General features: G+C 36.4%; 1 protein-coding gene and 1 pseudogene across 3 annotated transcripts in view; both read left to right on the plus strand.

Moving 5' to 3' along the window:
* The window catches only part of LOC145991051 (hexosaminidase D-like), a 108,145-nt gene extending 90,091 nt beyond the window's left edge, over positions 1–18,054 (plus strand). For all 3 annotated transcript variants that reach the window (XM_083126755.1, XM_083126754.1, XM_083126753.1), the window contains exon 3: positions 5,835–18,054. In XM_083126755.1, coding sequence (XP_082982881.1) covers positions 5,930–7,792 — 1,863 coding nt within the window. In that variant the 5' untranslated portion in view covers positions 5,835–5,929 and the 3' untranslated portion in view covers positions 7,793–18,054. The remainder of the gene's footprint in view (positions 1–5,834) is intronic.
* Positions 14,784–27,936, plus strand: part of LOC145991813 (uncharacterized) — an 82,941-nt pseudogene continuing 69,788 nt past the window's right edge.

Below are 27,936 nucleotides of genomic sequence, written 5' to 3' on the forward strand. Positions count from 1 at the left end.
CAGGAAATCTTGTTGCTAAGTTTCGGCCTCAACTTTTAGGCCCCTCTTATGCACAACACAACCATGGCACTATAGTGCGCGTCAAATCTCCTGCATATGGCGATAGCCAATAGCAGCGCACTGCAGCGGTGCCATGTCGAAATCTCACACGGAAAAGAGACAGCGTGGTTGAGCGAAACGCCTTGTCACGGAGAGCACGGAACATTAGATAATATAACATATAATAAACTTAATGGGAGAAAAGAACATACCTGATTATGCCAGAGGGACTGCATAATTGTTTCAATATTCTCAAGGTGGAAGTTGTACAGCCTTTGTAAGATATTTTGTCCCGTGAAGAGTACGTTATCTTTTTGGCAGTAGAAAATTCGCCACAATCGTAAATTTCAAAGACGGTTCTACGAACTACGTCTTTTTCAAAGTCATCTAAGTTTGTCGTTCTTTTTTGGTACGTTAATGTGCTTTCTAGGTGATTGAAACATTGGAGTAGGCCCAGATCCACATTGTTTTGCCCACGAACATATCCGAGAAACGGTAGCTTGATTCACACCACACGCTTGAGCTGTTAGAGCCTGGCACTTCTTAAAGTCGATTTTACTGCTCTCTTCTTCACTCGAACATTTTTTTTTTTAAAAAAAATTGTACACCTAAAAAATCACCTGTCGTGCCTGGCTTCGTACAACACTGCATTGTTCTCTCTTCTCTCGCTATCACTACCACTTGGTTTACTCAACGACATGCTGCACACACACACACACACTAAAGACGTGGGAAAAACGAACAGTGACGGTATCCTCTTCGTCAATTTCTCCTTCTACCATCACTGGGAACGAACCTGCTCTGTTCCCTTCGCTAATCGGAAAGTTTCGGAATGCGACAGGAACGAAGGGAGAACAAAAACGATACAATGCAAATACGTTTATAATAACATTGCTTCTACAGAGGGAACGGTATAAGCTACAATCACGCTTGTTTTTCGTACATACTCGCAAAATCATTATCTTTCCATCTGTTGAATTACTGACACTTGAAATAATATATTTATATCCGAGCGCCAGGTACACGATTTAGTGGCGAGGTGAAACAGGTTCTGAACTAGGCAACGCCACACGTCTGTGATTCGCTGGTGCTGTTCAGCAGTTCAAGGCCATATGCAGGAGATTTGACGCGCACTCTAGAAACCAGTGATGGTGTGTTAAGCCTCTAAATATTACGTGGTAAATGCATTGCATTATCATTTTTTCTTGTCCATATGGGAGTAGTAAGGGGGCACAACTGTCAACAGATGGAGGGGATGGGAGCAGGTGGCGTCGTCCGATAGTTGTCAGACGTTGTAGTAAGGCATTTTGTTGGACAAACTGAAGGAACATGTAAACAAATAGGCTCCATTGTCAAAGCAGTAATCCATGCAATGGTGTCACTCCGGTTCACTGAAACCGAAGAAATTCAGGCAAACACCATCACATGATACATACAATTTTTGTTGAATATCGCCACCCGACAAAGTATCTCACTACAACATGCGACAGAAATTGATTGCATGGCACTCTTATGGAATTGATTTTTTTTGGAAGTCTTCGGACTGGAACATCCAACAAAATTGCATGCATAAACAAGAGCTTTAGACTGCAAATATGCTGCTGGAATTTTATTACTCTTCTGGCTCACTTCACCTTATTTAATGTAGCAGTGCTTACGAAGGTTTTCTTTCATCATCCTGATGTATTGCTGGTTTCGCACAAGTTAACATACATTTACAATGACATTGTACTATTCTTAGATATCAAGAGGAATCCAACAAAACGGGATATGTATATTGAATACTATCACAAAAAAGTGAAAAATAAATCTGCATTGGTGAACGTTATAAAAATTTGGCAAGTGCTCCTAACCTCAAATTTACTGCAACACTAGTATTGCAATGAAATTAACTCCACTCTCTGTCCTGTCTGTTTAAACTCATGAGAGATGGTCATTAATATCTCACTGAGTGAAGTTAATGTCCAATATTATGAAAGAAAATACTATTAATAAATACGTAAATATTTTAATATCATATTTACTCGAATCTTTTAATTAGTAGGCACCTTGATTTTTCGCAAACCGTGAAAAATGTTAATTGCTGCGAAGTTGTGTTTATGAATGTGCAGTGATGTTGAGACACATTTTTCGCCCGTTCGAAATATAGAAATAATGCGAATTCTTGACGTTGTTAGCAATTTGTTTAAAGAAAATGATCCTAAAACAACGAAAAATTCTGTGAAATCCAACATTCTTGTCTTTTCTAGGTTTAAAGAAACAAAATGTGCCATATTTGTGTACATAGAACGTGCACGTTTTTCAACATTTTATTCAAGAGTAAACTGTAATTCTTGATATACATGGAGTAATTCTGACAGTCACATTAAATAATGTATTTCCAACGATTTTTTTTTAACTTCTTTTCGTCCAAGATGTGTTTTGAATTACCATTTGTCAAGAAAGAAATAATGAAGCTCAGTCGTTAGGGCATCTGACTACCATGCGAGAGACCCTGCGGGGGAGAACCGGGATTTTTTCCACCTGTTCAAACTGCTCCGGCACTCACCCATCATCACATCAAGCAGGTACCTGGAATAAACTTTGGGGGATAAAGGTAGCCAGGAGTGTGGTGCTGATCACCTCACCCCCACCTTTGGCCGTGATCAAGAAAGTGTGGGGCCTTAACTCCACACCCCCTAGATGCCTTCATGGCTTGGTGCTAAGCACAGGGGAGCACTTTACTTTTACGTTTACTTCCTCAAAAATCTGTTCCAACATACCAAACTGTCACGAAAATATGTAGACCATGTGACCTACAATTTAAAATAATAGTTTAAAAGCACAATGAAATTATTAAGTTTTGGTATATGTGCCAGAAAAATGTTCTAAAACAAAAATGCGAATTTTGGGAAACGTAACACTAACAAGTCAAAAAAAAAGATAATGCCAATTTTTGGTGCCATAATACATCGGTCGGTATCTGTCACGTGAGATTGATTGATTTAAAATTTTTGGGTGGGCTGCCACTTAGGGTCATTATGCACCCTTCAGTATGTATGGGGAAAATTCCATTATCTAAGATGCTTACCTTAAAATGAAAATGGGGGTATGGAAAATAACTTTCCCAAAATAACTTCCAAGATATCAAACACTCACGAAGAGGCGTAAGCCATGTGACTTACAATTTGAAACAGTAGTTTAAAAACACCATGAAGGTATAATTTCAGGTATTTGCTAGAAAATATGCTAGAATGAAAATGTGAATTTTGGGGAAAATAACACTGAATAGTAAAATAAAAAGATAAACGAATTTTTTAAAAAAAAATAAAAAAATGAAGGTCCCTACCGATTAGGCATAAATAAAACAAGAATATCAGTAGTAATTTATTGCATTAGTAACAGTGAGTCCTAACCTAATTTTCGGCATAATTACCACCGTTTTTCTGGCATTTGTCGTAGCATGGCACTAAATTTTGTATGGCCATGGCATGTGTGTCGGGCAGCAAAGACTGGAACTATTGCTACTGCAGTGTAGCTGTCAAATCATTGGCCTGCCAGAAACCTCTTCAGTTAAACAAAGAGATGAAAATAATAAAAAAAGAGATGAAAGTCTGTACATGCAAGGACAGGGCTGTACAGAGAGGGTGATGCAAAGGGCCTGCGTGTACTCAACTGTATGGGGTTGTGCACATTTGATTGGCCTTCTGTGAATTGTCTGCACCATCGTCTGACCATACTCACGACGTCCAGTCTGCACACCTTACACGATTGGTGTGAAAAAATCTGATTACTACGTGTAGGCTACATCACAGTCGGTGGGAGACTATGAGAGCTTCAATGTTTAACCTAGAACTGTCCTAAAACGGCTGCATGCCACTTCTTCCTGTCTGCATGTGTGTGTTGCTCTCCAGCCACTAGTGCTGCGTACAGGCACTGTTGGCGTTTTTTTCAAGACACCCCTCATATATGAACTTTCAGAAGCTGTTATAAAGAGAGAGTTCCTGTTTTAATATTTGTTTAGCTAAATAATTTACCTATACAGTGCAATTCTATAAATTGCTTACGTTAAATTTCTAATACCTACATACCCTTTTCGTCATCAATAGTGGTATAACTGCATGTTGTCAGTTTCACAGTACTTCACTTGGATATACTGTACTGAAGCAGAAGTCCCATTGATAATGTAAGGAAATATAACACTTTCTTTTGTACGATTCAATTGTTTCACTTATATGCAAGAGTTAAGTTGTTTGCTTTACAGAGAAGAGAGAAGTAGCTTTATGCATCGAAAAATGAGTCCGCACTCATGGTTCTTGCAAGCAGAGGGTTTCAGACCTCAGTGAAAATATCAACATATAATACCGAGAATGGATAAGGAGACTGATAAATTACAAAATGTATTTCTTAATCACTCTTCACTCTAATCTCATTTAGTCATAACTTTAAAAATAATCAAGTATTTTATTTTAAACTTACTGCGTATGATAAAATTCCGTAATCCTTCCCTAGTTTGTGAAGTTTAATAATTTTCCAAATTCACTATTTTGCAGTTTGAATTCGAATAATAGAGAAAAGAGAAATTAAGTCAATTTCATAGAAGATAATATTGGTACTTAACAAATCCATACCTGGATCTGTATGAGTTTATTATTTCCAATTCCAAAAAGATCAATTTCGTTTAGTTTGTAATTGTCAGGGAAAAATGTAAATTTTGTCCTGGAAAAGTCATTGAATTTCATTTCTACTTGTTTGTATCCACCCTGTCATTACAATTACTAGTGGCATTCAGTGTCCATTAAGGTGTTATGTACGTACGAGACTGTCAAACTTGCCAAGGTGATGTGAAGCAATGCATATTTTTCATTCGTATCATTTGAAATGATCATAATAAGGGTTTGCCCATGCATCCTGAACTGATCCGTAGGCTCTTAATGATTCCTGCTGATTAAACTCTAAATTCTGTACTGCAACAGCCAGAGTAGCTTTTCATTGGGTGATGATGCATGGTCAACACATCAAATCCCATTGCCACTGTTTTCTGGATTTCGTGACAGGAGCCCACTACTTGTTCTTCTCAAGTAGCTTCCCAATTGTCCTCACGATGCTGGGTCAGTGAACGTGGAACCACTCACACCAAGGACAGGAGCTCTAACCTCTTGGCTACGTAGGAGCCCCTATTCCTGCTGATATTGATTCTTAAACAATCTTTTGAAATGCATTGAGATTTTTTATATACATTAGGGATGTGTGACAGATTAATCTGTACTTCATCGTGTATCGCTTTATTGGTAAAATTACCGATAAATTTACCGATCTGATATATCTATAAATATATTAGAATTTAATGCAATGTTGTGTCATTTTGTTATAATTTTTATGGATATAAACATGTAATCTCCATTTCGTGTGGCCAAAATTTCATATTGGTTCATCCCTAATAAATATTTATACGAAAGTATTCCATTTCAACTATACGATATCAGTCTATCAGAGTTTTACTTTTACTTAAACAGGGCTCGCAATTGACCAGAGTGCACCAGAACAGCGTTCCGATTAGTGAATGCCTGAAACCTCTTCGTTCCTTCAAAAACCCAGAGTAAATTATGAATCACCCTGTATAATGTTGGAAAAAGTAATATCTGGAATGTTAAATTGGGTTTCATTGTATATATTGCCTGTATTTGTTGCTTTGGATGATAGTGGTATCTGACTGAGCTCGGTAGTTAAGAGCTTCAAGATGATTTATGTTTCTGTTAGCACACAGCACAGTATGAAACAATTTCTTAAATATATGTTTCAAACTTTAATTTCAGATTTGTCAACATACCATCTCCGCTTCACAGCCTTCTCATTGGCAGCAAGCAGTGTGACTTTCAAGTGTGACTCTGTCAATATCTGAAAGAAAAAAATGTGGAGATTCAGAGGACGAACTCAGACATTGATAATCACCATGAGTGTTGGAACACTGATATTCATCTTGTATCGTATGGCAGCTGGCGATGTGCATGCAGTGACCTCCAAGGGCAATGAGAAACTCCCGTGGCCCCCCAAAATGGACAAAGATGGTAAAACTCCATTTGTTATAGAAGATATAAATGAAATAGCTTCTCTGACACAAAACCCTGCACATCTGGTGAAACAAAAACTGAAAGAATCTCAAATGCTGGCGAACATTAGGAGAATTTCTCAACAGAAAGCTTTCCGTGGTTCGAACCCAGAGTTTCAGGATGGAGAGAGAAACAAAGTAGGAATTATTAATGTCCTTCCCGGTGCAGGAACTGCAAACAATGACAAAGTGCACAATCTAAATAAACAATCTTCATTAGCACAGAGGATAGTGCATATTGATCTAAAAGGTGCACCTCCACGGGTATCGTATTATGAAGAATTTTTTGCACTTTTGAAAAATCTGGGTGCTACCGGCATTCTCTTAGAGTACGAGGATATGCTTCCCTTTTCGAGTAATATCGGTGACCTGGGAGCATACAATGCTTATTCGAAGTCTGACATAAAGGAAATTTTGCACATAGCTGCAAAATATAGCCTTGAGGTGATACCGTTGATTCAGACCTTTGGTCATATGGAGTTTATATTGAAGCTGAAGCAATACAAGGAATTGCGAGAAGATTCCAGATATCCACAAGTTATTTGCCCGACACATAATGACTCGTTTCCTCTAATCACCCACATGATAGACCAGGTGATGGCACTCCACCCTAACATCAACTATTTGCACATTGGCTCTGACGAGGTGTATTATATAGGAGAATGCCCTAGGTGCTCCAACAAGATGATGAAGGAAAAGTGGGGGAAGTCAAAACTGTTCCTCTGGCATGTGAAGAGAGTCGCCAAGTACATTAAGAAGTCTTACGATGTTCAGCCTCTCATGTGGGACGACGAGTTCCGGAAGGTACCGGAAAGCGACTTGAAGGAGAGCGAAATTGCCAAGTTTGTTGAAATTGTCGTGTGGAAGTACACACCAGATATCAGTTCGTACATTTCGAGTGACGTCTGGGACAAGTTCGGGAATGTTTTTGGGTCTGTGTGGATAGCGAGTGCTTTCAAAGGAGCTACCGGATCGAATCAGTACGTGACGGATGTGAATTATCATCTGGACAACCACAGAGCTTGGATGGATATTGTTGACCAATATGGTAGTCACATTGGATTCAAGGGTATTGTTATTACTGGCTGGCAGAGGTACGATCACTTTGCAGTACTGTGCGAGTTATTACCAGTTGGGATCCCATCATTGGCCGTAAGCCTTGCCTATGTCCAAAGAAGAAACACAGGTCCCGATGTGATGAAGAACATTGTTGAAGCTCTCAAGTGTGACTCAACTTTTGCTATGACTTTAACGGAATCAATGCCTGGCTTGAAGTGTGCATTTCCAGGATTCGGAATTTACGAATCGGTCCATCGGTTATATGCACTCAAGCATGATATTGAGCGAATGCTGTCTGATTCAACACTAAAAGGGTGGGTATCTTCTTACAATATTGAGCATGAATTTTCCAGTCCGGCTCACGTTGAGCATGGGACCGGAGAACTCAACAGGTACAAAATGGAGCTAACATATATTGAGAAGAATATGAGAAGTTACATGGTGGATGTTTACAACAAGTACACCGTTGAGGAATGGATTGAAACCTTCATAAAGCCTCTGCATGTACAGTTACAAGACTTGTGGGATGCTAAAGAAAAGCTTCTTAATAAGACTGAGTGGCCTCGGAGGCCATTGGAATTGCATAGCAAAGATAGGGAGTTGTAGGGGAACATAATGGTTTCCTTTTTTATAAATATTTAAGATTTGAAATGAGGAATCTATTTGTGTACTGCAGTCTTTATCGTAAGGAAAGGTCTTGAAACATTTGTACTTAATACAATTGCTGTGTGTTTAGTAAGTTGAATTTTTGAAGGAATGAAAGAAAGCAAGGTAGTGAAGCAGATTTGAATCCCTATGTTTTTTTGTTTTTTTAACTCATTTTATCTGCCATTTGTGATTTGGCTATTTTGATGTGTTTTTTTGATTAGTGTGTATTTATTTTCATACATTAATTTTTGTAATGTTTTTATTATAATTCAAGTGAGTCTCAGCTATGCTGTCTATACTTGGGTATTATTAGATCTGTATAGTGAGAATTGGGGATGCAAATTAATTGTTATTCATGGGAAAATGCACAGTTGCATGTAATGTTGCTGGATATAGCGCACATATGTTTATTGATCATGTTATGTGTAAGTCATGGCTTAGGTGCCATTCTCTGTGCAGTGTAATAACTATATTTCCATAGAGGTATCCTGTATTGAGAAATGTAAAATACTTATGGACATTATTTGTCTTTATCCAAACAAAGTATTTTAGTAAAATACTTAAGTGGTAAAAGAGGTGGATGAATTTTGTGCTGTCTTAGGGCACAGGTGGATCTTGTGATATACAAGAACAGAAATATTAATGATTTAAAGTTATTAATATGTACTGTATGACATTTTGTCTTCTTGCCAATCATCCCACCTAATGGTTTTGTTTATATTAATTTTTGCTAATTATTGTTTAATCCGAGAAAGTTTTTACCACATTTTTTTCACTATATCACTGCTATATATGATTACCAGCAGATTGTTGGTTCGTCATCCTTAAAACTGAATTTAACTTCCACGTAATTTTGCTACCAGATGTCATGACCATCGATTACATGAATCTGTGAGTGTTTCTCTTCTTGCAAGATGTTTGAGGTAAAGAAAACATGGTTAAAATAGCTTAAAAGCTAAGGAAACCAAATATTACTTTTAATCTATTATAACCATGTGCATAAAGTGGACTTAGAACAAAAACTCAAACTTGTATGTGTTTCATGTATGAACTGCAAGTGGGTTGTCTTTTGTTTACTGATTAACACTAATTTTCTTTGGATTATAATAAACCTCGTACATTTAAATGTGTAATTATAGAGGTAAGAACATTCATGTGACAAAACATTCTTTTTTTTGAAGATTTGTTATATTTGTATTTTAGAAATCCATAATTTTCTTCATTACTGTTGGAACATGCAAAGAAGTAACTAAATGTCATAATTAACTCCGTTACTTGTTACTTCCAAACACTGGTTTCAACACCCATACAAGAAACTTTCTGTAGCCCAGCCTTCCCCATTGTGTGTTGCTCTTCAGGTGTGGCCTTTTTTTAAACATTTTTACATTTACCTCTTCTATGCTAATAATATACACAACACACTTAATTTCTAAGTAGCTTAAAACTGAGACAACAGTTTACATACTAAATTGTTAACAAACTTTAATATTGAAAAATTCAATTTAAGAAAAGGTTAAAAAAGAAAAAAATGCTTATCATTTATGTTTTCTGTTAATTCCACTTTTTAAAAAGTGATGGACATTGAATTTTCTTTGTATTTTTTTTCTTTATTAAACTACAATCCATGGTGCAACAACAGCCCTGTGGGGGGCAGGGCCTGCCAAGCAACTTTTCATTGGGCAATGAATGGTCAGCACATTGAGTCCCATTGCTGCTGTTCTCTGTCTTTCGAGACCGCAGTTTGTTACTTCTTCTTTTCAAGTAGCTCCTCAATTGTCCTCACGATGCTGGGTCAGCACTGACATTTTGGGAATCAAACTTGGGGTTGCTCGTATCAAAGGTGAGAATGCTAACTTTTTGGCTACATGGGAGCCCTTTTGCTATAGGCTAGAAGGTTTATCCTTTGCAATTTCTGCCACTGAGTGGTCTGTCTTGTTCTGGATGTTGTTGCCAAGTGTATGTTTCATCCATTACGTGGTGACTGTGCTGTTGAATGAGTGTTAAGAAAGGGGAAGCAGTGCTTATAGTAGTTTCAGTCAATAGCCGGAATGCCAACCTCAAATTAATAGACATGAGTACTACTACTACAAATACTAGTAGTAATATTAGCAATAATAATAATAAAATTCATATTAAAACAACTATGGTATCATATTGATTATTATCAGTGCTTTCTTCCGGGAAGAAAATTTTTGACACTCTTCAAGTTGGTTTGTTGTTGTTATTTATTATTGTGTTCGCATAAGGACTACTATAAATATTGTGGTATGTTCATTAATGATTGTCCATTTAGACTCACATACACATTTATTTCATTAAAATAAAATATTTTTAGTTTTATTCTCACCTGTAAAAAATGCTGATATGCCGTACCATTTTGTACCCTCAGAAAACAGGGATTATTATTATTATTATTATTATTATTATTACATCTAATGTAAATACAGGGTGAGGCAGTCAAACGGGAAGATTTAAAAAAATCACAACACATAGCAAATAATATTTATTTTTTGAACATGAATGTACTGTACGTAAGTGAAAATTACTAGTGTACCTGAAAAATGTTCATATTTTGAATATGGTGTCCGTAAGATGGCGTCCTTGGTTTTGCACACATTGTCAGAGTCTCAGAGTAAATCTGCCCATGACGTTGCGTAGCATCTCCAATAATGTTGTGGATCTCTTGCCGAATTTGCTCCTTCAAATAATCCCTGGTTCTTGGAGGGTTGTCCTTGAATACTTTGGATTTGAGGTAACTCCAAAGAAAAAAGTCAGGAGCCGCCAAGTTGGGTGAACGGGCAGGTCACGGAATATTGCCGAATCTGCTGATGAGACAACCAGGAAATGCGAGTAAGCACATCCGTAGACACTGGCAATATGGTTAGTTGCACCATCTTGCTGGAAGAGTGTTCCTTCATCTGGGTCATAGCCATCGAAGGCAGGCAGGAAAAAGTTTACCAACATGTCAGCATAACGTCGAGCGTCTACCGTTACCGTGTTCATTTTCGAAAATTCCACGAGATGATAATGCACACCACACTGTTACTTTTCTGAATGGAGAGGCATTTCATGGAGAGTGTGTGGATTAATTTCGGATGGGCGGATTTACGCTGAGACTCCGACAATGTGTGCAAAACCAAGGACGCTGTCTTACTGACATCATATTCAAAAAATGAACATTTTTCAGGTACACTAGTAATTTCCACTCATGTACACATTCATGTTCAAAAAAATAAATAATATTTGCTCTCTCTATTTTTTGTGAATTTTTTAAATCTTCCCGTTTGACTGCCTCACCCTGTATATAAACACAAGATTTATTGCATCTGTCATTTCAGCCTATTATGTTCTCATTTACATCTTAAATGAAAAGCATTGATCAAAATAAATTATTTTTCTAAATTTCCGGACCACCCACTGACAAGCGACAAATTTAGTACAAGAACTTATCTTTTCCTCTTCACCTATTGTTTACAAGAATTAATGTACCAAAAGATGGACTTTTGTATGGTGTATTAAATAAATAAAAAGTATGTCCAGTGTTGTAGCAAGAACTGAGTTCCAATGCATTCCAGCTCACTTTAAACCCTGGGGGTAAGCAAATAATGTCAAAGTCTGTGCAGAGTACATTCTTTTTCTCTTGCCATCTGAAATGACTGCTTCCTGTACATACATTGCCTCCCCCCTAACTTCCACTGTGAACGTGGCAACTGAGTGTTCAAATTTCCCTCGCAAAGGAAATGACATTCTCTGGCTTGCTGAGAACAACACTCGTGTGGTAGCTGGCAAGGTCTTCTAGCAAGACAGACAATCTACTTGCAGGAGGATAGGATAAGCTTTCTGAGGTTTAGTTAGAGAAGTAAAGAAGACACGTCAATTATTTTCATACGCTACACATATATTCTGTGCAGTCACCTTGCTTTGACAATGCTTGTAAATATCCTCAATCTTGTGTAGAGAGGATGATGATAAAGCTATTGATAATCTTTGTACAATTTTTACTGTAAAATAAGTTGTTACTGTGGTAGGACTTCTTTAACTTTTGTGTACTTAAGGTTATTGAATTCACATGCCTGGATCATGTTCACTTAAGCAAATAATTTTTTTTTTAGTTTACTAAAACCAATTTGGAATGTACATGTTTATCTAAGAAGAGAACAGAGTATTTGTTATTAGAATGGCAATGTTATGCAAGAATGTAGTACACGCATGAATCTTGTCAACATAAATTAACAAGTTTATTTTTGAAAAATAAACATGTCTGGCATTTTTCAAAGATGATACCGCTCATTATACATGGGCACATGTATACTGGTTAAATCGTGCACAGCAGTCCAGATCAGCGACCATATTATGAATATGTACTCATGAAAGATTACACAACAAAATGAAACTAACCAAATTTATTGGGTCCAAAGTGTTCTCACAGACAGGACAATCAATGCATACAAGCATTATACCTAACAAATAAGAACAAATGTACATATCCAACGATCTCCATCTCTGAAGTAACAAGTTTGTTACACAGTTGCATGTAAAAATTATCAAAATTTGATGCTTACTTACAAAATGCAATACACGTGGAGCAGGATACAGTGTTTCTTTTGCTCTAATTCAACTAGGATTACAATCAACCTCCTCATAATATTTCAGAGAAACAGTTGAATATAGCACCTGTTGTACATGCATTTCGTACTGTCTCAGCTTCAGAATGAAAAGTTGCCATGCATAATATATGCCCTGCTGATCGTAAATGATGCATGAACAATAATAATAACAGTAAAGCCAAATTAGTAGAGATTCAGTGTAGAATATTAAGTGAGGGGAACTTTGCTTGCTAAACAGATCAGAGAAACATTCTAATAATGTGTGTGAAATTCACAATTCTTGCATGTAATGTATCATACATAATCAAAATGTACATATTTCCTATTTTTTCTGTATTTGAATACAAATACTAATATTTTTCCCAGTTTTCAGCTTGTCAAGCATTTAAATGTGGGGATATTATCTTTGTCCACGTATCCACCACCACCATCGCAGAATATCATATTTTTAATTCAGAACAATGTATCGAATACACACTCTCTCTCTCTTCCCCTTCTCCCCCTTTGCATTTCACTGATTCTTGAGGTAAGGAACTGTGCGATATCTTGAACCTGTACAAATAGTATATTATGTTATGTATTTTTATATGTTTATAAATAAGTAAATCGTGACCATTAAGTCAAGTAAATGTCTTGATAACTATAAATTTTCTCTTGTTATTTTCATCTGAAATGCATACTATCAAAATATCATGTGGATAATCTCATTCTATATGTTAAGATGTTATTATGAAGAAGGAATATTGCAATACAAATAAATAACACTATATCGAAATTTTAATGAATAAATATATGCATTTTGTACGCTTTACTTGATTAATATGGCTACTTACATTGAATTTTTTGCTGTAAATGCTATCTATTACTAGAGATGTCGATTATAATGATCAGGTTGTTTTAGTGGTAGAACAGTAAGGGCTTTATGATAGCCACAACAGTTTTAGCTCATGTGTGATGGATGTAATATTCAAGATAGTTCATGTTGTTTCAAAGCAAGACCACTCGACATGCAAGTGTGGATTTAAAATTTGATATGGTTTATTGCATTCTGTTGACAGTTACGCAGTGGTAATTCTTATACAGATGGTACAGAACATCAGTGCATTAGATTACAGTTTTGTTTAAAATTTCTTTAATAGTAAATATGCACACTAATTATAAGTTACATGGCCTATTTTGTGTTTATAAATTGGAGGACACTGTTGATAGTCTTAGGATATATTTCAGTAGTTTTGTTACCTTTAAGTTATAGAGGTTCACAATCCCATATCAGAAATTCAGAATACTGTAAAAACTGGAAACCAGAAGATTTTTTGCTGCCTGAGTTGCATAGTTTGGATTTTTAAATGATGCTACTGCAAACTCTTCTACAACAATACTAAACAGTACATAGTACCATCATTGTACAATTCTGAATTCCAAAAGAACTGACTTCTGGACCCAAGGATTTCTGACATAGGATTGTGGGCATGTATTGAATAAAAGTTAGTCTGTTGTTGTCTAGCACAGTGTGCTATATAGCCAAGATATAATGAAAATGGCTGGTAAATAATGTTTAAATTTAAGGAAATCAGTGACCATGGCAAGATTTTGTAATCTCAATGTAGAGACATATTTTCCAAGGTGGTCATTAAGATATGATGTTTGGAAAGCCTTCAGATAATGTAAAGGCATTGGGCTATTGATCATTTTTATTTTTATTTGCAGAATCCCTGGATTGTATAGATTTAATCACAGGAGAATGACTTATTCATTTGTGTTTTCTGTAAGTGATATATATCCTAGGTGTAAAATCTAACTTCTGATCTGATTGTGGAAGGTTGCATTCCCGCACTTCCACGATTATGCATTATTAGTATAATTCATATAAAGCTGCATGTATAGTAAACATTAGCTGTTCTTTAGCTGGCACTATACCACATCAAGCATACATTTACTATAAAGTACCAGAACCGGTGTCGTAGTAAATTTGCTAATTCAACTAGGTACTTGCGGCTGTTGGAAATCAAACAGTACCAACAAAGCTATCATCATGACAAGGATATACTTGCCAATATTACATAACTAAACAGCTTGCATTCCGTAGTATTAACTGCTTGCTTGTCTTGTAAATAACCCCCAGGATCATGGTCTTCGCAGTGCAAATTCTTTTTAAGCAGAGCAGTAATTTTGCATGCGTTTACTGTAGAAAGAAGAAAAATGTACTGGCAACCAGGCTATGTCAGCCTGTACACTGTTGAGCTTCCATTCAATAATACTGAGCTTTCAAGGCAGTTTTTAAAGATGCATATAATTTTATTACTACTAATTTTAGTTAGATGATAATGTGGTTTAAATTAGACATGGGTATGTGGAAAGAAGACAAATATGTTATATTAAAATGAGGGGAACATTTGTTTTACAAATTTATCTTGTCATGTTTCGAACCGTCTAATTTTATACTGTGTGTACCACAATAATTATTGAGTAAAAAGTACTATATAAGTCACTATTTTCATTTTGTTACACACATATGATAACTGTAATATGTATCAATGCATATGAATTGTTACCTTTGAATTATTTGGATGGGACATAGTGTATAATTCACGCACAATGACGATTTCACTTAACAGAAAAGTATGTGAAAAGTTGCAAATGTGCAGTTCTCAAATGGTTTGAAAAAGGATCTGCACTTTTTCCTCTCAGATCTGTATTGTAATATAGTGGGTTTTTTTTTCATGAATTAGCGAGATATTAAATGCAAGTCCGCATGGTGGATATTTTGGATTTGATTGGACTTGAATATTTTATTTCGGCAAACAATTTGCTGCCTTTCAGAGTCAAAGTTTGTGCTATAATATCTGCAGAGTTGGCAAGTAACATGACGTTACTTTTTCAGTGCTTGCAATAGTAACACGTTGCTTCCTCAATACTGGTATTAGTAATGCATTACTAAGATTACATGAGTAATTGCAATGGGATATTGTTAGTTTGTGTTATCTTGCCAGTAAGGGGGAAAAAATGCTTTTTTGTGTTGTTTTGAACTTGTGCATGCAAACTTCAGCATGTTTCAGGTCATATGCTTTTTTCTTCTTTTCTTGTATAAAGTGAGCTGAGATGCTCTAAATGCATGGTGAAAAAATGCATTGCTTTTGTATATGTTGATAGTATTGTGTTGCAATTCAGTGGTGTTTGTATTGCTTAATTGCAGGTGTATGGAGTTTTTTTGTAAAATATATTTATAGTACTGCTTGCAACTTTTGTACTGTTGTAGCATATGTTAGTTTATTCCACAAAATACATATTAGGAATTTAATCTGGTAACTATTATCTTGTAATTGCCTGATGATGTGTAATCACAGTGCCTAAATTAATGCTGAATTTTGTTCGATGTACGCTAATCCACTTTAAAAGTCAATGACAAGGCTAGTTCACCATCAGGTCAAACAGAGAAGACTGATGCTTTTGTCAGGAAATGAAACACTGCAGGAGAGGAAATATGTGTGATTTTTTGACAAAGTTTGGAAGAAATGTTTAGGGTTGATATGGTGAAAATCTGGAATGAAAACTGCTGTTTCCAAGGTATTTTTGACACTTATTGTGCAAAAAGTTTGAGAATTAAGCACTTTCAAAGTGTGACTGAAATTTCTTGACCATTCAGGATCACAAAAATCTGCATCAGGATCGGATTTTTTTAAAATACGATTCCGATACTGAAATTACCAGACCCTACACACCATTAGTATTTAATATACTCTCTTCTTTTTGTCCTTAAAAAAATTGCCAACATGATATATGTTACTGTTCACTAGTATAGATATTTAGTTACAGTCTTCGTTAATGCGTTATTGCAGGTGTGATCACTCTTGCATAACGTAAGTGCATCACATTGTGCGTGTTTGAGATGCTATTTGTATTTTTATATTTGGTAAATTCATGTCACTTTTCTACCTTTTTTGATTAATTTCAATCAAAATTGTGCATTATCGTTTAACTTGTTCATTTATAAGTTGGTGTTATGCAATTGCTTGTCCTGAGTGCAATTACAGTATTATTTTACTGTCTATTTGGCTTTTAAAATGGGTAAGGTGGAACGTATCAAGGAACCATTAAAAATAACCATGCATTTTGCAATGAGATGCAATATTTTCTAATAATGGGGAATTATCCCTAAACTTTGCACAAAATGACATATCAAAAGTGTTTTCTGTTGCTCAATGCATAAAAACAAAAACATAATACCTTCAGTTGAATTTTGACATGTAGTTATTTTGTTGTACATTGCTCCATTATTTGCTCATGCGGAAACTCAAAATCTATTGTTTCGTTGTCACTGAAGTATTGTGTAATGTGAGTGGAACCATTGTTGTTTTGAGAAAGTGTTAAAGTTTGTGCTTTAAAGTTGATTCAAATATCTGTCATTAGGAAGAACGCTTGGGAAATCCAATAATGATCACTGATCTGTTTTGTATGTGTAAACGGTCAAAATTTGGTTCATTTTCAAGCAGTTTCTTTCTACAGATGCAATTAAATATGTGAATGAATTATATATAATACTGTTATGGAATCAATTGAGCTTAAGTCATATTTTCTGTGTGTGTAATGTGTTCGTTTTTGGTATTTACGTTCATGTGCGTATGCGGATGAATGTGAGTTGAATGAAAGTGAAGAAAGAAACTTGTGATAATACCCTGTTCCGTGTTAAGCAGTTTGGTCTTCATATATGGTTGATTGGATGACCATACATGAATAATAATCAGGTACAGCGTTGTGCCTATGTTTATTATAGTTAACTATTACCGGTGTCATATTGTTCCCATTCCCTGTGTAACTAATATATGTAGGTTTTTGTGACAAACATTTTATTTATTTGTTTCAGAATAATGTTCATAGAAGCTGCATGCATATGAGAAGAACTAGGTTTTGAGGATATAATGCAATATATTATCTCAGTTGTGTTTTCTGGGCATATCTTTATCTTTTGTATGATTGTACATAATCTTTCCTCAAGTGCATATTTTCATGTACTTGTCACTGTACTCTGTTGCTACGTGTTCACACAGATTGTATGTATAATACTGCAGCAGAAGAAAACAAATTTTGTGTAATCAGTTAGAAGAAGAAGAAAAAAACTATTTTTTCACGAAATTTTAAATTCGTTGTACCCCCATGCAGGCAATGCCTAGGGCATGAAGGTACAAAACAGGACCTTTCAGGGCACTTTCCCTTGGTACAGTTGTGTTTGCGAACACCAGTATTGATAAAAGAGTGATGTGAAAATCTTTTTTTAAAAGAAGGAAAGAAAAACACGTATAATTTTTAAGAGATCCCACTCCAATATAGGAAGAATGAAATTAAAATTTGCTAAGTGCTAATTACATACCTTAAGACTCATGCAGAACTCAAGACATGGATCTGTGACCATTATCTGATTCAGAATGTGTCCTAAATGTCACATACTATAAGAAAAAGTTTCTTGTTCCATTACGGAACAAGCCATAGTTAACAATATACCTGTGGTTACTCTATGGAACAAAGAGTTGTGCTGATATTGGAGTAGACATTCTCTTATGCTTATTGACATATTTGTTTTAATTCATGAATTAAATAAAATTCAATTAATTCAGTGCATGGTAATGGATAATTTACCCACTATTGCCTTTGCCGTTATTTCATACTTCATCAAAGTAGGATTGGAACCAGAGCCAGAGGGATACTCTGGAACTTCTTTTGGTCTGCAAAACCTCTGTGATGTTGTTATAGTATCAGACCTATTCCTTTGAAATACTTCCGTCTCACCTGTCTCAAGAACACAAACCAAATGCATTTTTTTTCCTCACTGTGCTTTCAATTTAACTGAAGATCACCTGTACAGTTTTTGAATGTTTGTTATACATCATTGTACTTCATGTAGAGTCGAAAACGTGTGTATCACCAGCTCCGGGACAAACTAAGTGGAATAACGTTTTGTGTGGCAGATTTATATCTACAAAACTTGGGGAATATATATATGCATTCAACTGTACCATAATTCATTGGTTATACTTAATCTCTAAATTTGTTGCTGTTTGTAAAGGATAATTTTTACAAGTATAGTTTTATTTGATGTAAAGAAGGATCTGCTGTGTATGCTTGCTGAAGATAATATTACTGTGGATGAACGGGATATTATGAGTGATATCAATGCTGTATGTTACATCAGATTGTGAACAATTGGCACTTTCCTCCCTTAATTTCCATAATTGGATTAAATATTAATTTTTAAGCTCTTTTGCTTTTATTTACAGATAATAACAAATGGGGCCAATCTATTACTGAGACTGAACAGCACTGTAAAGAAGATGTGTGTGCCAGTTTTCTGGATAGATGGATAATTAGTCGGGCTTTCCTGGTGGCATCTTCATCACCTTGTAATCAAGCGGTCCCGGGTTCAAAACCCGGTGGAAGCACGTAATGTTTCCCATCGTACTTTAAACTGTAGGTCCAGTATCAGTTAGCCTATCTGTGCATAAAAGTGGATTTAAAACTAAACTCAAACCTAGTTAGTTTTCTCACCTTTGGTACTAGCAATTCTGGATTCAATTTCCAGTGGGAGCTGCTTGAACACATCAAATAGCATGTTCCAGTCTAGAATACCAGATAACAGAGTTGTGAATAACCACATGGCACCTAGCGAAAGCCACTCGATTGGCATTGATCTTGAAAGGATTTTAGTTTTTCTGCTTCTTTAGGCTAATCATAACTATGAGGATGAATGCTGATGAAATAGAATTGATGAAGGAACAGCTAACGTGCCTATACCCACCGACTGTCGGCCTCACTCCCACATGCCTTAGTAGAGGTGGGTGATCATCCACCAGTTATGGAGTGATGTGTGGTCAGCACGACGAATCCCCAGTTGTTGTTGTAGATTTCCATGACCAGGTTATGCTAGTCATTCATAGCTCCCGAATTTCCTCATGGTGATGGGTGGCCACCGGTGCCATACACTGGCTGAAATCTCAAGACAAAAGAAGTCACACTTCTCCCCAAGATACTCGAATCGGTGCACGTCCCGTAGCCTGGACCGCATGGCCAAATTAACATGCATAAAGGGAGATGTTTGTTTGACCACAACTGATCTGATCTAATCAATCTATGAGAACTATAGGTGGTGACACTGGAAATTGTGAGCAGGAGGATCAGAATTGCCGACCATAGTTTGCAGTGGGATCTGCACTGTTATGTTGCCAACAGTAGTGAAATTTTTGTCCATGTAGGAATTTGTGACAGTTGTTGATTACAGACATACAATAGGATTTGTTTGTGAAGTAAAGCTTTTGCATGTTATATGTACGAACAACACTTACTTCAATTACACTATTAAAATTTACATTGATGTTTCAACAGCACAGATTATTTTATTACAAATTTAAACACTGTAAACTAATTTTTCATATTATTTTCGTCCATTATATTCTGAACACATTGTAGCATATACATTGGTATTCAGTTAATCATTGTATTTAATCTTATGCCACTCTCGAGTTCTATATTTTTGCTTTCCAAACACCTATGATATATATGGTGTTCATATCGTGTGTGATTGTTCTTACCCCCTTAAATCTTTTACACCAGAACAGTCAAGTAGCATATAATGCATGCAGACTATTGCCATCATCTGTTGATCTAGTCATCCTAAGTAAATAAAATTGAACAGTGAAGTTGACAAACATTCGTTTAAACTCGTTTTGGAAATTGGTCCTGAAACAATTCTCCCCTAACCCTCCCTCTCCCACGTTTCCAGTTAATTTTGGTTGTGGTTAAATGGATAGAGGGAGGAACATGTAATTTCATCAATGGTTGTGACTAGAAAGCCTTGTGTCACTCACTGGCTACTGCAAGTGTAAATAATTCCATATATATGTGGAAAAGTATGCACAAAGGAATATTATTTTAGCACCAAAGATTTTCCATAATGTTGGAACTGCTACTAAGTTAATAGCAGTCTGACCTGAATTAGGATAATGCAGCTTTAGTAGTGAGAAGAGAGTAAAAAATTTGAAAGAAAACTGCTGAAGGTAGGAAAAATGTCAATGGGAAATAAGATTTTTAAAAAAAACATTTCTGTAATGTTATTTTAAGACAAAAATTATTGGATGGATAATAAATTTGTTTTGTATATATTTACTCAATTTTCATTGTTTGCAGAGGTAGACATTTTATGGAGTGCTTTCTTTGTTTTATTATTTTATTAAGAAAAGTGAAGTGCACACTTTTGTTCAGACTTTCAATGGATTGTTTAGATCTTGCTTAATGAGGTGAGGGATGTTTTCTGTCCTTAAGAAAAATTTTACCTGGTTTTCTTTTTCACAATTTTATGTTGTGTGACATGAACTGTAATATTCAATATGCATATGTTAAAAACAAGTGTCAACCTAGTATTAGTTAAGGTGAATATGCATGAGTATGAAACATTTATTGCTCAACCTTTTTGTGCAGCTTCTTTATGTTTGATGACCAAAATCTTTAATTTTTACTTGTGTTGGCGTATGTGATTGAATCTTTCAAATATTGTGTATTATGTCTAGATGTTTGTTCTATTATTATGTACGTCTGTAAAAAGTCACCCTAGGGAAAGGTGGTGGAATTGTGTATGCAGGGTAATAGTGTGCACCTAACAATTAAATGTTCTTGGGAAATATTTGACCATGGAAGTTACAATGTGAGTTCATTGTTGAAATTTTGCTGTGAAGTCATTTGGATAGTTAGCTTCAGGTTTTCTTGTTTCATATGCTTCTTGTACAAGTTTTGTACATAAAGCGCCTTGTACACGATCAAATTAATCATGTACAAGTTGTTGAATTGAACGTAATTGAAAGTCGTTGAACAGCGTTCCTATTGAAAATCTTGAATGGTCTGAAATTGCTCATGCACACGATCAAAGAAACTTGGATAAGTTCACATTTGATTGACCAAAACGTGGCAGTGTGTATGGCATGGAAATAAATAAATAGACTAGCGATTAGCCATAACTTTTTTTTATTTCCAAAGGAAGAAGTAGGACATATTAGAAAGAAACTCGAAAGAAGTGTGATGTTGATGTATTTTCTCGAGTCCCCTTTAGACGGAAGCATTTCCTTTAACATTTTGGCTAGCATAAATGATAAGTAAATGCTTCAAAAATCTTATAGCAGATAGTACATACTTTATAGGAAAACGAAAGCACATCTTGGAACATTTCGGTTAGTTTTTGCAATTACAATGTATGATATATACAGCACGAAAGCCACATCGAGTTACACTATCTATGGTAAGTGCACGGTGTTTACAATTGAAAAAACTAAAATATTCTTCCATACGTCTACAGTAAACACTATAAGGTAGGAAAAAGTATTGATATATTGAAAGATCACTAGTTGAAGTTTGTATAAGTGTCTTTATAGTTTATTTCCCTCTATTGCATGCTCTGCTATGTGTAATTATTCCTAGGTGCACACTATTCCCCACCTTCCTCTATTTGTTATAAATTTCTATCCCACCGGCTCCATTACTGATGCTATTTGTGAGCATCTTACATATTTGAAATTTGTAGTTGTGATGTCATTTTAAACTGTTGAGAGATATTTCTGCGAGCGTGTGTGAAACTGATTGTTTATAAAGGTTGCATATTTAGTATTCTATATTTGATGGTGTGTTTTGTCAATATTTTTTGTGGTGTTAAATGCTTTCTTTACAATTGTAATCCAGTTATTTATTGTTTAATAAAGAATATAAGAAAATTTCTGTTTTTCTTTATTATTCCCTTCACTTTTTTCATTATGAGAATTTTGCATTAAAGTAGGTCATATCAGTCTTTCTCAGGAGAGGAAGAGGGACTTCGATATTCCATTCTTTTCGCAAAGAAGTGAAAAACACTTCTTGGATATTGTCTACCAGAACGTTCGTGGCTTACATACTAAAATTACAGATTTTTACATGGCTATAAACACCAATAACTAGGACACAGTGATTTGCATCCAAACGTGGATTAACTCAACACATAACAGTTCCGAACTTTATTATGACCGGTACAATGTAATCAGACCCGATTGTAAATCGTTGCAAACTAACAAAAACCTGGGAGGGGGTGTAATGATTGGAATCAAAAGGGAACTTATTGCGATTCAAGTAGAATGTTTAATAGATGATCCAAATATTGAAATTATTATAGTTAAAGTTCGAACCATTCATGGTAGTTATGTATATGTATGTGCAATTTATATACCTCCTAATTCTGATACTGCGCTGTATGATGCTCTTTTCAACTGTATAACTATACATTGCCTGCCAGGGAGTCCGATACTGATAATTGGTGATACAGATTGCAAAGCATTAAACAGCCTGTCAATCATTATGTAACTTTCTTCAACTAACTGGGCTACAAAACGAAAATACTAATAGGAATACACTAACGTTGCCATAATGTTGAATAACGTTGTATGCATGTTGTATTTATGATGAATGTTGTATGTAGGGGAACAACATTGTGATAACGTTGCCACAATGTTGTATTCATGGTGTATATATGATGAATGTTGTATGTAGAACAAAGTTAAAAAAAAACATTCCAATGAATGCGCTTTAGTTTGGATGGTCATCACCATGAGCGTCAGATTGGAGTGTTTTGTTTAATCTGAATTTGTGTGTGCACTGTCCACCAAAGCTTATATTTCCTACAGCGTACACTAGATGGCAGTGCGACAAATGCAAAACAAATAAGTTTTAGTAACACAAATAAGGATAATTTTGATTGTAATTAGTGAAAAAATGTGTTTTATTATCCTTCGAGATTCAGATGATCGGTTAGTTCATTGAACTCTCCAGCCTAATTATTGCCTATTTTTGTGGGAGCTGGAAAATGTTTATTATCCATTTTGCCTTGACTCATCTCACCAACAGGTCGCTAGGTGCCACGAGTTGATGGATATATCAATCGCTGAAGTAGAAGCAGCAATAAAGGACCTTAAACCTAAAAAAATCGTATCCCCCCTATGTAATCAAGGGGTGTGGTGAAAGTCTAAAATATCCGCTACATATACTCTTCAACCTAGTAATACAAACTAGGGATGGCCAGATCCAGAACTTTCGGATCCGGATCCGTTTGGCCATCCCACATGAGCGCTTCTTTGGAAAGCAAGAATTTGTTTATAACATATTGTTACCTGCTAATATATATATATATATATACACACACACACACACGAGGGTTGGGGCAAAAGTCATTGCAACTATTTTTTTTCTTGTAGATACCAGCCCGGTTGGAAAATGCGACATATACAGATGAAAGGACGAGGGGGGGACAGTTGAAACACGCGAACATTGTGCCTCACATATTTATTAGGATAGTGTAGAGGACAATACTGTTTTGATCGTGCAAAATTAATTACATACCTGTTCTACAGTTGACAGAACAAAACTGGGGCTAAAGGCCCTCAAAGTAGTCACCTGCCATGTGCACCACATGCTGCCAACGATGTAGGAGACTTCGAATACCATCTGCGTCACCATTGGCCGCACCATGTGTGAATCGGGTCATCTGTTGTTGCACATCATTGGCAATGTCCTCTCGTGTCGCAAACCGCCTTCCAGTGGTTCCTTAACCTTGCAACGTAGCGTTCGGGAGAAACGTCCGGACCTTCTGCACAGTGCAATCATCCTGCACGACAACGCTAGACCACATAAAGCAGAGTGTGTACGGCGGCAACTGCAACGCTGGGGATGGGAAGAATTAGAGCACCCGCCGTACTCTCCTGACATTTCGCCCTTTGACTTTCATCTTATGCGCAAGGTTAAGGAACCACTACGTGGAAGGCGGTTTGCAAAAAAAAATCTTGTAGGACTAACTAATGAAAAATTTATTTGTAATCGAAGATCATAATACCTTTTTAAGTGTGGTAATATTATAATGGGATTGAGATACGAAACTCTCAGATCCGGATCCAGGTGTTTTTGTGTTTCAGCTAAAAAAAACTGTTATAGGGGCAACCCCCCCCCCCTTCAAAATGTCAAGATGATGAGAAATTGAAGTGGGGATCTGACCCCGAAACCACGTAAATATGGCATAGGACCCTTCTATCCACCTGCCAAATTTCATGAAAATCGGAGGGGGACACAGTTGTCAAATGCCCACTTCAATTTGTCCTCATTTTAACATTTAAGGGAGGGGTTGCCCCCTAAAACAGTTTTTTAGCCGAAACAACAAACCGGTATTTCTTTCTTTGGGCCCTTTTATACAACTGCCAAGTTTCAGGGAAATCGGAGGGGGGGGACAGGGGTTAGATCCTCACTCAGGCCCGTAGCTAGAACTGACCTCCAGGGGGCTCACGGGTTATCAGGGGGGCTTTGTGGACCAAGTTCATTTTTCAAAAGTTTAATGGTATTAAATGAAGGTAAATTGAGGACTAAAAGTGGTAAACGTTGTAAGTGCCAAAAGCGAAAGTATTGGGAAATCGCATCATTCCGCACATCAGCCCGTAAGAACGTTCACACTAGTGACCTCTTTACACGCCCTTTGAACTACTTAGAGGGCTACCAGCCACTTTTCACGTTTACCACATTATAAGGCATGGCACATTTCACAGTTTAACGTGAAAAACGGTGTTTGAATTCTTGTGGCACTTGCAGCGTTTACCAATTGTTGTCTTCAATTATGTGTGTCGGGAGTCATTAAGTTAAATTAAAATATAAAATTTAGAAATATGCAAATACTACAGTTTTTTTCTACATCTTCTGAAACATCTCTTGAAGTGACACCGTCCATAATATTTTTGATGATACAGATATTTATATCATACATGTTAAAATGTACAGTCACGGACACTTCTGGGTTGTAATGACCTAATTTACTTTCAATGGAATCGCTACAACGCAGAAGTGTCAGAGACTGTACAATATTCACTTCAATCATAGTGCCTACCGTACATTCCACCCCCGGCCAAAGCAATAAAACTTGGGATCTGTTGACATTTGACGCAGATGTGGATGATGACGTCAAAGTCGCAGATTTCTGTCAAACGAGAGGCTGCAACAGGGGCAGGGAAGGTACAGATAAAGAAGCTTCCCTATGAAAGAACTTTCTAAAGTCTAGAGAATCTTCTAAACACTTTCCGCTGCTTAGACTTCTGCTCATAAACAAGATGAACGAACGAAGTTGGGAACAAATTAATATATTCTGTCTACATTTTCGCTCTTCACCTCAAATTACAATACAAAATAGTTATACCTAGGGGGCTGGCGGCAGTGCCAGGGGGGCTGGCGACCCTGTCAGGGGGACTGAGCCCCCCCTGGCCCCTGCCTGGCTAAGGGCCTGTCCTCACTTCAATTTGAGGGGAGTTTTGCCCCCTAAAACAATTTTTTAGCTGAAAAAAAAACACGTATTTCTTCCTTTGGGCCCTTTTATACACCTGCCAAGTTTCATGGAAATCGCAGGGGGACACAGGGGTTAGATCCTCACTTCAATTTGTCCTCATCTTGATATTTGAGTGGGGTTTTGCCCCCTAAAACAGTTTTTTAGCTGAAACAAAAAAACAGGTATTTCTTCCTTTGGCCCCCTCTATACACCTGCCAGGTTTCATGAAAATCGGAGGGGGACACAGTTGCCAAATGCCCACTTCAATTTGTCCTCATTTTGACATTTGGGGGGGGAGGGGTTTGCCCCCTAAAACAGTTTTTTAGCTGAAACAAAGAAACACGTATTTCTTCCTTTGGACCCCTCTATACACCTGCCAAGTTTCATGAAAATCAGAGGGGGCACAGGGGTCAGATCCCCACTTCAATTTGTCCTCATCTTGACATTAGAAGGGGGGGTGTCCCCTAGAACCGTTTTTTAGCCGAAACAAAAAAACACGCATTTCTTCCCTTGGGCCCCTCTATACAGCTGCCAAGTTTCATGAAAATCGGAGGGGACACAGTTGTCAAATGCCCACTTCAATTTGTCCTCATTTTGACCTTTAGGTGGGAGGGTTGCACCCTAAAACAGTTTTTTGGCCGAAACAAAAAACACGTATTTCTTCCTTTGGGCCCTTTTATACACGTGCCAAGTTTCATGGAAATCGGAGGGGGACACAGGGGTCAGATCCTCACTTCAATTTGTCCTCATCTTGATATTTGAGGGGAGTTTTGCCTCCTAGAACCGTTTTTTAGCTGAAACAAAAACAACACGTATTTCTTCCTTTGAACCTCTCTATACACCTGCCAAGTTTCTTGGAAATCGGAGGGACACACTTGTGACAACTTTCCAGCACCTCCCAGCCTGTCTAGCTGCTGTACATGCTGCGCACAGCAATTACTCTGGATATTAGCTGGTGGTCATAAAACAATGCCCCCTAGAACTGTAAAGTCAGAGGTTTATCCAGAATTTTCCAACTGGTGTGGGATTAGTTTTTAGGGCGATTGTAAGGGTAAATTTAGAACCAAATGATCATAAATTTGGTCTTTGTGGTATATTTTAGGGGGTTTGCTTTTGAGGGTTATAATTTTCATAAATGTTTTGTGTGTGTAGGCTACCTATTATTGTTTTTCGGCCTAGTCAATTCTTACTAAACACACACGTATATTGGTATAACCATGAGGAATAGAATTTTGGAGGTGCAAAAAGAAAATTTAGCAAAGTTTATAAATTATACGTAACTGAAAAGTGAAAACCATAAACTTTATGAAACTAATACTGAACATGGCATCTTGTTGATATTTTTGGTATATGACCTGAAACAACATTATTTTCCATTTCTTGTATTCACTTAAAATGTACACCTCGTATTAGTATACTGGGTGATTTTTTTAACCTAAATCATTTGAATATCTTGAAAAAAAATCATCCTACAAAAAAATGTTCCAAATAAAAAGTTGATAGTTTGGAGGGGGAAGTTTAGTGGTGCAACAAAAGAACACCCCCTCCCCCTCTTGTAGGTGGGGCGGGGGGCAACTTTGAAATTTCAGATAGAAACCCCTATTTTTTATTACAGATTCGGATTTTGCGGGGGAAAAAATACATAAGTTTTGTCTGAAACATTTTTTCGATTCGTGATAGATGGCGCTATAATCGACAAATTGAATGTTTACACTTTAAAACCAATGTATTTCATTTCTCAATTTATTTAAATTCAAAAAATAAAACATTCTCGTGCATGAACTTTGTACTAATTCTTGACAAATCTTTTGAGATTTCATTAAGCTGGTAATTCGCCTATTTACAACATTTAAAAGTTAGATTCGATATATGTTTTTGTTATTGTTGTGTCAAAGATGCTTAACAAAGCTACAACAGAAAAAATAAATAAAACAATGTCAAGAAACAGTTCCTTTTTAGACTTTTCCTGTTAAATCATTGTTTGTTTTTCATTGTTTTTTAGATCACAAGAATGCTCCGAGCGATTAATTTGACTAAGCTGTTGATACTTTTTTAATATCAATGGCTGTATTAACTGTAGAAGAGAAAATTGAAATGGTTCTCGTGTATGGAGAATCTGGCAGGAATCTCCGTCAAGCTGTCGT

Source organism: Lepisma saccharinum, chromosome 8 (genome assembly GCF_977018435.1).
Source record: "Lepisma saccharinum chromosome 8, izLepSacc3.1, whole genome shotgun sequence".
Classification (NCBI taxonomy): domain Eukaryota; kingdom Metazoa; phylum Arthropoda; class Insecta; order Zygentoma; family Lepismatidae; genus Lepisma; species Lepisma saccharinum.